Source organism: Haplochromis burtoni, unplaced genomic scaffold (genome assembly GCF_018398535.1).
Source record: "Haplochromis burtoni strain Fernald_Lab_line unplaced genomic scaffold, NCSU_Asbu1 Contig_242, whole genome shotgun sequence".
NCBI classification, from domain to species: Eukaryota; Metazoa; Chordata; class Actinopteri; order Cichliformes; family Cichlidae; genus Haplochromis; species Haplochromis burtoni.
In genome coordinates, this window is record NW_024582603.1 from 281,484 (window position 1) to 292,758 (window position 11,275).

Sequence of the window (11,275 nt, forward strand, 5' to 3'; positions counted from 1 at the left end):
AACTGTGTTAATACAGTATGTCAAAATGAAAACATAACTGTAAATTCAGACACGTGAGGTTGTGCTGAAAAGGATGATACCAAACAAGGCAAAGTAAATTGTAAATTGTTTGTGTAGGTTCGACTGTCCTGGTGCCTTTACCTTGGGGTGCAGCGTTGAACCCTTGCACCAGCTTGGCTTTGTTCTCGCTGAAGAAGCGCTGGCGGTACATGATGCGTACATCAGCGTGGCAAGCTCTGTTCAGGACGTCGGTGGAGTCACTCATGAGTAGAGAGAAGCCGTCTGCCGCCGCCATCGGACCTAAACCGGCATCGTCGAGCAGAGAGAAGAGCTGCGAGGTACACAGAAAAGAGAGTAACACCAAATGTGTTTTCCACTAAAAACACAGTAAGAGTGAAAGCTCCACTGTGTGCTGCTCACAGTTTTGTACCTTGTCGGTCAGTGTTGTGAACAGAGGGTGGTATCGCAGAAGCAGAGCCTTGGAAACCTGCGGACAAGCACAACCTTACTATCATTCTGAAAAAGATTTGTAAGGTGAGTAGTGAAACAAGTAAAAGCTCTTAATGCGCTGATGATTAGGAGTGAGCAGTACAGACACAGTCACTCTTACCCAGATCATAAGTGTAAATGCCTGAGTGTGAATAGAGGAGGAAGGTGAGTCCAGCTCGCTGCACACTCTCTTCACCGTCCTCTGAATTAGGCTGTCGAGGGAATCTCCTGAAGAAGAAACAGAAAATGTTTTAATAAATGATCTAAAGCTTTTAGATTTAATAAAAGCCGAGCTGTGGCAGGACACAAACTGACCCTGTGGTTTCTTGTTGACCAGGCCAGCAAAGCACTTTGCAGCTGACGTGTATGACAGCGGGTGGCTGCAAGTGCAGCTCATCTCCTCCAGTGCCGACAGCAGTTTGTCAATCTGGGGCACCTCCACCTGCAGACGATACTTAACACTGTCAAAACAAACTTCAACATACATTTCCTAAAAGTTTTTATTTATTTCTTTAAATTTAACGGAAATCTGAATTAGTTGTTTAACACGAGACTCACGCTGCGAGGTAGAGAACACACACTGCCCATAAGCAGACAAACCAGCCGAGACAGGCTCCAGGAATCCCCCTCCTGCTTCTGAGAAAAGTAATCACACTTGTTACCCGAGACGTGACCTGATGGAGTGGTTCCAGTTTAAAGCTTGCTTCTACTCATAATGGAATGTGAATGTTGGCATTAATGTGCTTTCAGTACTTTTGTCAACTGCTCTTTTTCTCAAGCCAAATAATGGCAAAACACACATTTAAGAGATAAACAAATAAAAATAAATAAATAAAAACTAAACAAATGACTTTTCACTTGAGCTTTTCTGAAATAAAAACACTGTAAAAATATGCATATACCCAGTTGGGGGTTTGCCCATAGGTGTGAATGTGAGTGTGAATGGTTGTTTGTCTCTATGTGTTAACCCTGCGACCTGTCCAGGGTCCCTGCCTCTAATGCTGGGCTTACACTGTGCGGTTTTTGGCCCATTTTGAGCAGTTTTCAGTCGTGCGACCGTTTTGGGGGTTGGCCGAGTTTCGCCTTAATCGTGTGTCGTGCATCGTGTTGTAAACATGGGGTAACGAGAAGCAATTAACACCTCACAACCAGCTCCCGATCATCAATCGCTTGGTCGTAAGAAAATCAAACGTGTTTGAAATCCTGTCGGCCTTTGTGAGGGTGTCACTGCTGCCTCTCACACTGCACACGCACAAACACAGAAATGAAAGTGAAAAGGTGGAGCAGCACGGCAGTGCGGCATGTGATCTGGACACAAGCGATGAAAGCACACCTTGTAGAACTTTGGCTCATCTGAGCCTTTTCGATGTGGCCTCACGGAGTTATCACGACCGCTCTGACCGTGAAAATAGTTGGATCTATGCTGCTGCTCAATCACAGCTGCCTGATCAATGTTTTTCATTAGCAATTTAGCAAAGTTGATGGTGGTGGTGTGTCTGTGTGAGTGAAAGACAGAGAGGGAGAGCGAGAGACAGATTTTATGTTATAACCTTCATGTTATGGAGGCACAGTGTGAGCACTCAGGTCGCATCAGAGCATCGGGCCATATAGTGTGAGACCCTGCATCGTGACCTACGAACTTCTAACCCCTGCGAGTCAATCGTACAGTTTGAGCAGGAGCTGAATAACGCGACTGAAAAAAAAAATGCACAGTGTATGCCCAGCTTAAGACAGCTGAGATAGGCTCCGCCCCCCCACTGAAGAGAATGGATGAATGGTTATGTACATTTATGACCCTATATGTAGTTCTGACATTGTTTATTTTAGAAAGCTTAAAATCAGAAAAAGCCATCCAGAACACAACACTGCCTTGACATTTGTGTTGACTGCATCAGTTTATATACTGTCTGATTCTTTATAAACTAATTATACAGTCATTAATATTTAATACATAAAATAAATGAGCACAGACAAAAACAGACCTTGAGAAGCTGCATGTGTGAAGGGAACGAGTTGTCAGGCAAAAAAGAGACATCGCCATCCAGGAAGAGAGACACAGCTCTCGACGCCGTCTGCCCCGCCAGGCTGAAAGGAAGCCACACACACCTCATCAAAAAGTACGCTCTGCATTGTGCAAACAAATCAAAGGCATTCGCAAAGAAGAAAAAAAGAGAGACTGTGAAACAGACAGGAAATAGTATATTTAGATCAGCAGGTGTGACACAAAGGAGGAAATACAGCAAGTACAAGCTACTTTTAGTGCAACTTTGTTTTGTATATCTCTGCATTTAGAGACACTAGGTGTGATAAGAATAACAACATTTACTATGTGTAAATGTGTCAAAAGACAAAATAAAATTAGGCCAAGAGGTGAACAAGATTACTGACGTGGGCTGCAGTCTGGAGCAGGAAGTGCTGATGACAGGAACCATGGCAGACAAGACCACCTCCTCTACCAGAGGACTAGGAGTTCCAGATGATCCCTCACCTGAAGAGCAATTGTTTTTTAAAGTTTGGGGACTAAATGTTTTTGCCATGAACACGTTTTACAAATGAAAGCTCAATTCAGCTGTTAGAAAAAATATAACTGTAGCTTCAGGTCTCAATGGATGGAAGTCTGTTAATTCATAAGTTATACTGAGAAGATTCAAATTAAAACTATTTTGATGACGTAAGATGAAGCTGGTCAATCCTTTCACTGATCCTTTCTCACCCTGCAGTGCTGCCTGGAGCGCCAGAGACAACAGGTGTGGGATGATGATGTTGTGGAAGCAGCGTCCCGCTTCCTCGGTGTCCTGGACCTGCTCTGCTATTCTCTGAAGGCTGCGGCACGTCAGCACCACCTCATCCACTGAAAAACTAACATCACCTGAAATGAACAAGATGTCACAGAGGTGTTAACCCTAGAGCATTTCATAGGACAACAACACGCTTTGGTAAAGCTTTTTGAATTTGGAGACTAACTCCAGTGAAGTGATGTGTGATTGTAAATTTGCACCATGACCCACTGATCAGTTATAAACATACTATATATAAATATAAGTACTTGAAGCTAAAAAAAAAAAAGCATCTTTTTTGCCAGATTACCTGTGTGTGCTGAACGAAGGACCTCCAGGAGGACAGGTGTGCTCTCCTGGACAACACTGGGTTGGATGGACACTGCAGCCAGAGCTGACAAACACCGCTGACGCACTGCATGATGGGAATGTAGTTCAGAAGCCTCCCCTTGGTCTTGATTCATGGGCTCTGAACAGACAGGAGGGCCAGGTCACATAAACACTACTTGTATGTGTTCCTGTGCCTAAAATACATGATATTTTCAGCAGCTTACCAGTATACATCTCGTTCTTTAGTCTTGGAATCAGTTTGGAGATGACGAGTCCCGGGTGCAGCTGTGCTAAGGCTCCAGCACACTCCACCACAGCAAGACTGGAGGCAGAAACAAGACAAACACAAGAGAGGTGTCAGGATGAACGGGATTCAAATAGATAACAGAGAGCATCAAAGAGAAACGAAAGCTCACCTGACTCTGTCATCCTCTTCAATCAGCAGCAGTCTGGTCAGATGATCAAGAGCTAGCTCAATATCAGATTCTAACAGCAGACCTGAACAAGGGGAAAATATTTACAACATTCGTGAAAAACGTCTGACTCTGTTATAACGCTTTTAAGCAATTATATATTTTTTAATTTAAGTACCTGCTTGTTGTGCCAGTGATGTGAGCACAGAGGTGGCAGTGATCTGCAGGCTGGAGTTGTTCTCAGAGAGAGCAGAAAACACGACGCCGCACAGAGCTTCTCGGAAGGCTAAAAACACACTCTCATCTGAAGTAAAGAGACGAAACGCAGTTACGAGAAACAGAGGAGGTCAAAGCTGTAGTTCCCTTGGTCACAGTCAAGCAGCAAGTAAACAGTTATCTTTTTTTTTTTTTAACCACACTATAACTGTTTGAAGTTTGTGACAATTACAGTGTAAACACACAGAAACTGACAATGATTAAAGGTCAACAGCCGTAACCAAGTAAAGTTTTTCTTTGGTCACTGGACTGAATGTTTTAGCTTGACTCAGTTCAAACAAAAGACAAACAAAACTGTTTGATATATATCAGCAAAGTCACAGTCAAGAAGATTCAAATATTTACAGGATCGAGGACGTGCATATCTGAAATGTAGAGTAACAAATGAAGAGCTATAATTTCAAGATTTTATGGTCGATGTTGAAGTTTAATGAGATGCAGCGGTGACTAGAAGAGGGAAAAACAGCAGTGAACACAGCACTCACCATTGTCTGAAGACTGGCAGTTTTTTACTGAATGGATAAATCGCTGCACCACCTCCAGTAATGTCCTTCTATGGGAACACTGCACAGAGAGAGAAACAGATGTGATTATGGACTTAGTTGTGTTAAAAACAAAACAAAAACATAAAAATCCAGATGTTAATCAAAGAAAACAGGCTCTAGAGTTCTCATACAACACATACTCTCTACTCTACCCATACTTAAATAGCCCAAACCTTAGCTCATATTAAACCAGTTAAACATGTGGACATCAGCTGTCTCTATTACCTGTGCTCTGTTGTTATATTGCTCAAGTAGCGATGGCATGACAGCAGCTGTAATGATGTGACTCGCACTAGTGGAGGCGCTGCAGGCGGCTTGGAGGAGCTTTGCGCTCGGCCATACAAGCTTTAAGTCTGGTTCACACAGGTGATGTTTGCAGTCTGAAAAAAGCACAACACAGTACAACACAAGACCCATTTGAATGTCTCAGAGACTCATTGTTTAAAACTACGTTTAACAATAAATACTGATTTCTTCCAAAGAACCGCTGACAATTACAGTGTGTTTACGTTGACTGTATAGACTGTAAATAAAAGATGGACCCAGTAACTGTGACATCACCCTCAGTTTTTTGGGCTCCTCATTATAAAGCCTCAACATTAGCAATTTTGGTCACTGCACTGTTGTTTTTTCTGGAGCTAAAAGTGTTTAGTATTTAGGCAAGAGGGGGTTGCTAAGTTATTAGCTAATGCTAAGTCTAAAAAGCTCACGAAGGCCTGGCAGAGAACCCCTTGCTACAGCTATCTGTGTAGACATCTGTCAGTCAGAGAGGCCACGACCCTAACTTTACAACAGTATCCAAATATATCTGCTGTATTTAAAAAGCAGCGGGTAGAACACTTTTTCTAACAGGCTGTAAAAATGCATTTTCATGGTGTCATGTTGGGAATTTTAACACTGAAGTCAGCCTCAGGGGCCTTGAGAAGTACCAATTTTTCCATAGCAAGTGATTGTTGCCATAGGAGTTGGGATCTAGGCCTTTTGGACAGGGCCCTAAGACTCAAATATTGTGTTTTCAACCCACCTGTACAATCAATCTGTTAGACAGCAAACATGATATATTAGGTTATGAGAAAGTGTTTATGAGAAATTTGTGTTGTACAGTTATTTCATTTTTAACCTTAATTTATATTTTATTCCTTCCTAGTTAAATTTACCCTTTTTAATTTTTCATATTTATTTCCTATCTTATTCATAGCCTTTTCCTTTTTTTTTTCTTTAGGTCACGAGCAGTTGTCTAAGCATTTCACTGCATATCGACTGTGTATGACTGTGTACGTGACAAATAAAATTTGAATTTGATTTGAATTTGAAATTTGAAAGTTGTGGGTTAACTTTCAGATAACCACCGTGGTATACACAGTATATATATTTTAAAAAAAGTTTCCTGCCAACTTCCTCCCCAGTGTACTGTACTACATAGTGCCATATTCCTCCTCATCAGTATACAGAATTTCATTTCTATGTTTCTTTCTGGAACAAATGTACCTTTTTTCACATTTTCATGCATGCATAACAAAGCTGCATTTTACCTGTGAGAATGAAATCCAGGAATGTGCTGAGGGAGTCCTCAGAGTCAGAGCTGAGGACTGAGCGAGACAGACAGGAAGTGAGTGCGGTAAGAGCAGCGAGGCCTGCAGACTCGATCCTCTCGCTGGAGGTTTGAAACACCTGCAACGACACAACAAGCACAACTTAACTTGACTCTGCTGTTGTTAGTTAAACAGCAGTGAGGTCTTCATTCGCTTAATGCTACAAAAGAAACCTAGTATTTGGTGTTTAAGAAAGCACTACTGGCCTTAAATGTGCCTATGTTTTTTATGAGGGTGGAGTGGGTCAAAACGAGCTAAAAACAGAAATTAAAATCACACCACACCGAAGAAAGACCAGCTACAAGATATTAAAATATGTCTTAACAGAGCCAAGGCACAAAATAAGTACTACAAGTACTACTGCTATTTACATTTAAAAACTGATCTCAAACAGACCTCTCTGCGTACTGCTGTCCACAGTCCCTGCAGGAATTCAGCCACATGCTTGTGCTCATACTGTGACACACAAGCAGCCTGAAAATGTAAAAATAATCACAAGTTATCTACATGACTCTGCGCTGGACCACTTGTGACAAACGACTCTGCTGCTTAAGGGAATCGTGAGCTGTGCATCATTCACCTTTACTCATGCATACTCTGTGCAGCTGACAGTCAAATGTTTATATCTGAACTGTAAGCTCCTGTTTTAGCTGGAGGCACACAACAATTTTAGAGACGAGTTTCTCACCAGAGTCTGCAGCGAGTCCAGCTTTGCGCTCTGAACGTCTGAGTCCAGCTTCTCGATGAGGAGAGGTAACAGAAACTGTAAGATAGCAACAAATATTAGCGCAGAGGCCCTTCGTTTAGTTTGCTTAGGAGGAAAAGCTCCAAAACAGAAAAAGTAAACGACGTTTGAAAAAAACATAAATAAATAATACTTTCGCTCACCTCTGCAAAATTTGGAGTCCCAGTAAGGACGGCCCTCAGAGCCTGAACCAGTTCCTCCCTGGTGATGCCATGTGGGTCATTAGGAGGCTGAAGTGAGAAGAGATTTAAGAAGTCTATTAAAACATGCAGAACCCTACAAACATTCACAGATAATGGAAAGTACATCACACCCCCTCCCAGTTTCCTGTCCCTCTTCACTGCGCTATCAAATAATGAATATAAAGACTCCAATGCATATATGAAAGATGTCTCTTTTGTTATACAAGCACCAATGTGAGTGTCGATATTTCTGACAAACACAAATATATAAATGCAGAAAGACTCGTGCTATTGCAGACTTGCTCTCACAATATAGCCTCTGTTTGCATTTCATTTAATACCTGAAATAATACAATAAAAATGTAATCTCAAAGACCACTGATCAGTCATTATCAACTGGCAACCAATCGTGAAGCAAAAATGCTGCCCAAAATTCACAGGGTTAAACTTTAGATCTCTGTCTTATATTACTTTACAACACATGAACAATATTTATTACACGTTGTTGTCACATGTATCCCAGTTTGGCCTAAAAGGAGTTCTAACATCAGTGTTAATTTCCTCAACCAATAATTCTAATGAGGTTGTTGATGCATTCACTTTCATCAACACCCCCCCCCCCCCCCCCACACACACACACACACAAAAAATGCACAAGGACAAAAACTACAGTTTAACGTATCAACATGTTCATTAACGAATAAAAATGAAATGAGTTGTAAATAACTCTCAGTGGCAGAAACAAACTTTTACACTTTTTGTCACCTTTAGATTTAGTCTATGATAACATTACAACATTTAGCTGATAAAAACTTAGGAAATTTAGACGCCTAAAGTATGAATGAAACTAAATGATGTTTTAGTCAGAAGATTAAGATTAAAGCTAAATCAAAATTTGCTGCGAAAACGAAAACTTTGTAACATGTTATGGTTTAAAATGGTCGCTAATTAGTGAATCAGTGAATATAATCATTAAATATAAACTATGACTATCATAGCATGCTCATATAGATCAATGCAAATGTATAATAATAGATTTTCTAAATGATCCAATCTGTCGACTGATGTGTTGGGATATATTGTCTAAAGTGTTCAGAAACTAATGCTGATCCTGCACTGTTTCCTCTTCAGTTTAGACTGATGAGGGATGCTGGCCTTGAATGCTTAATAATACACATGGTTAAATATGCCCGTTCTTATACTTTACATGATGTTTTACGTCACATACACAACAAGCTTTGCGCCCATGTGCTGCTTTGCTCCAGAGAGACCTGTGATGCTCTGTGACATTGAGCTGCTTTTCGCGAGCAGTCGCTGCGTTATAACTTCCTACAGAGTCTGTCTGAGGTCACAGGAAGTCAGTGATGACATTTATGTCTGCTACACTCAGTTCTCGGTCCAAACCAGCTGAGTAAACAGGGACTTACTGGGGAGAAGTCGATTGGGAAATAGCAGGACGTCACTTCAAACAGTTCCTCTGTGAATTTACCTGAGACAGCAGATAGGAAATGAATGGGAGTTACAGTTTGATCACTGTGGCAGAAAAAAGGTGAGCTGCAGGTCAGGGACGCACAGAAATACAGAAGAGGTGACGGTGAGAAGAAATTATGGTGTTCTTACCGAGCTCATAGCCTCTGTGAATAAGGTTTTTGGCAATCTGAAAGGCCAACAAGAGGTTGCGAGGATCTCGCTCCCCGTCCATGGACTGCACAAACCCGAAGACAAAGTCGGCACCCAAACCCTTAAGTTCTGTGGGGAAACGAAGCAGGGACACATCATGTGGGGGGAAAAAAGTTTTGCAACACAACACACAAACACTGGTTCACACAATGACTAACAATGGCTTGCGTGAGAGTGCCACGATAAAGGAACTATACAACCAACCGTCTCTTCCTCAAAACTAGGAAAGCTGGTGAGGGTGTATCGGTGAAGCTTACAACCATCTCCAGGTGGGGATGATTATTATTTTGGCATGAAGAGCAAAAAAACCCGCAAGATTAATTTTCTTATGTGAAGTTAAAATATTAAAATGGAAGAAACAAGTAACAGCAGCTAAAAAAAATATTGGTACTAAGGGGATTTGTCAGTTTTCTAATGATTGCATCTTCTTCTCAATCATTCACTTCCTCTTATTTAACCTACACACACACACACACACTCTGACTGCTCCTGAAGCAGCTGTATGACGTTTCATTCCCTAAGTCAGAGGGCAGATATCAAAGCTCATATCAGAGCCAGAGATCCCAGCAAGATTCATTCATGTTTACTTTGATAAATCAGTCTTTGATGACTCGGTTTGAACCGTGATTAGAATGTTGTGATTAGTCATGTTGATTATCATCATATTGGAGATGAAGAAGAGTGTAATGATTTTTAAGACTCTGACAGTGTTCTTAATATAGTTTAAAACAGAGTCATTAAACCCCACAAATCACCTACAATCAGCCTTACTGGATCGGATTAATATCACCAGTTTGTAATTAAACTGTTTTATCTATAGTTGCTGTAACCTGCATGCTGTAGCTGTCAGGTCACAGCTGAATAACGAAGATTTACAACTCATTTAAAATCTATTTAGATCACAGCTGTTTTTTATATATAATAATGAAATGATTCTGTGTAAATGAGTAAACATCTCTGCTACTTATATTTATAAAAAAAAAAATCATATCTTTCCCCTCTTCTGTTTGTTAATACAAACAACGCAATCAAACATGATCCACAGAATTAAACAGGAGGGTCTTGCCCGTTGCCACGGTGAACATGGTCTGGAACCAAACAATCAGAGCTTACATTTAAAGTTTGTTAAATCTGCTTTCTGGAACAAAGCCCAGGTCACAGTACCATCCCTCCTGTAAGCGTTTCCATTTTAACAGCTGGTAGCTAAACACAACTATTCCACTGTCAGCCCTCCATTTTCATTTTTTACATATGGCTGTTATCCTAAAATATTAGCCAAACAGAGGACAGCGTGTCAGCGCCTTCCATTACTGCTGTGAGATTGTCCGACTTTTAAAACTCATGCTCAATTCTTAAATCACCGGTTATTTCAACATGACCTGCTTCCTTCCACAGAGCTTTCTGTCTCTGTTAACTGAGGTTTTGTGAATCAAACCATAATCTCTTACCCGCCTCTCTGGTCTCCATGATGTTGATAAGCATGCTGTAAACACATGCTCTCTCTGACAGCATCAGAGACTGCAGGGGAAATAAATACATTTGTTATTAGTAGGAACGGTTTTAGATGAGTCAGTTTTACCAGCAAAAACAATAACAGAGAGGAAACAAGAACATCTAACAAGTGTGGCACGATGTTTCCGACAGTGTGCTACATTAGGTTTTAAATGCATTACTTTCGGAAAAATCAAACACCGCAAAACTAGGAAAAGTCACAAAATGTCCACTAACGTCAGAAAAAACAACTCAGACAGTGGAACTGTTGACATCATATGTGGAATATAAAACGTGAATTGTTTGGTTAATCATAATAAATTCTTTGATTAATGGTGCAAACTCGTGCACTGCAAATTACTTAAATGTAATTTTTAACATTAGCATAACCCTCCAAGTACAGTGACCTAGATTAGTTATAGATGTTAGGTGAGTTATTTCTAAGCAACAACTTGATCTTGGCAATAATTTTGGTTAAGTAAAATACACCATGCGGTCTTTGTAAAATCCATGTTCTCTTCAATTCCCATTTTAAAGAACACAAAGACAACAAAGCTCACAACTAAGTATTAAAACTATGACATTATGTAGGTAAAAATCAATCCAGCACTGTCATTATTCCTCACAATAACACTTTAAATGTACAACAATATGACAGTCTCACCTGTACGTGGATGTCCTGGAACACTGACCTCAACATGGACACAGCTGAGCCAGGAGGCAGGTTTGTACACTTTGTCTGAATTGGGGGGGGG

The 11,275-nt window shown here is 40.7% G+C and overlaps 1 protein-coding gene across 1 annotated transcript in view; it reads right to left on the reverse strand.

The window, feature by feature from the left end:
- mms19 (MMS19 homolog, cytosolic iron-sulfur assembly component) overlaps positions 1-11,275 on the reverse strand; it is a 17,352-nt gene that overhangs the window by 4,797 nt on the left and 1,280 nt on the right. The window contains exons 5-26 of the mRNA XM_005938021.3: positions 11,185-11,259; positions 10,478-10,547; positions 8,970-9,098; positions 8,777-8,838; positions 7,311-7,397; positions 7,111-7,185; positions 6,819-6,896; positions 6,363-6,501; positions 5,056-5,210; positions 4,771-4,849; positions 4,188-4,313; positions 4,013-4,094; positions 3,821-3,918; positions 3,577-3,735; positions 3,203-3,358; positions 2,878-2,977; positions 2,472-2,574; positions 1,048-1,125; positions 805-931; positions 611-717; positions 431-487; positions 142-331 (exon numbers count right to left, since the gene is read on the reverse strand). Of these exons, the coding sequence (XP_005938083.1) occupies positions 142-331; positions 431-487; positions 611-717; positions 805-931; positions 1,048-1,125; positions 2,472-2,574; positions 2,878-2,977; positions 3,203-3,358; positions 3,577-3,735; positions 3,821-3,918; positions 4,013-4,094; positions 4,188-4,313; positions 4,771-4,849; positions 5,056-5,210; positions 6,363-6,501; positions 6,819-6,896; positions 7,111-7,185; positions 7,311-7,397; positions 8,777-8,838; positions 8,970-9,098; positions 10,478-10,547; positions 11,185-11,259 (2,332 nt within the window). The remainder of the gene's footprint in view (positions 1-141; positions 332-430; positions 488-610; positions 718-804; positions 932-1,047; positions 1,126-2,471; positions 2,575-2,877; positions 2,978-3,202; positions 3,359-3,576; positions 3,736-3,820; positions 3,919-4,012; positions 4,095-4,187; positions 4,314-4,770; positions 4,850-5,055; positions 5,211-6,362; positions 6,502-6,818; positions 6,897-7,110; positions 7,186-7,310; positions 7,398-8,776; positions 8,839-8,969; positions 9,099-10,477; positions 10,548-11,184; positions 11,260-11,275) is intronic.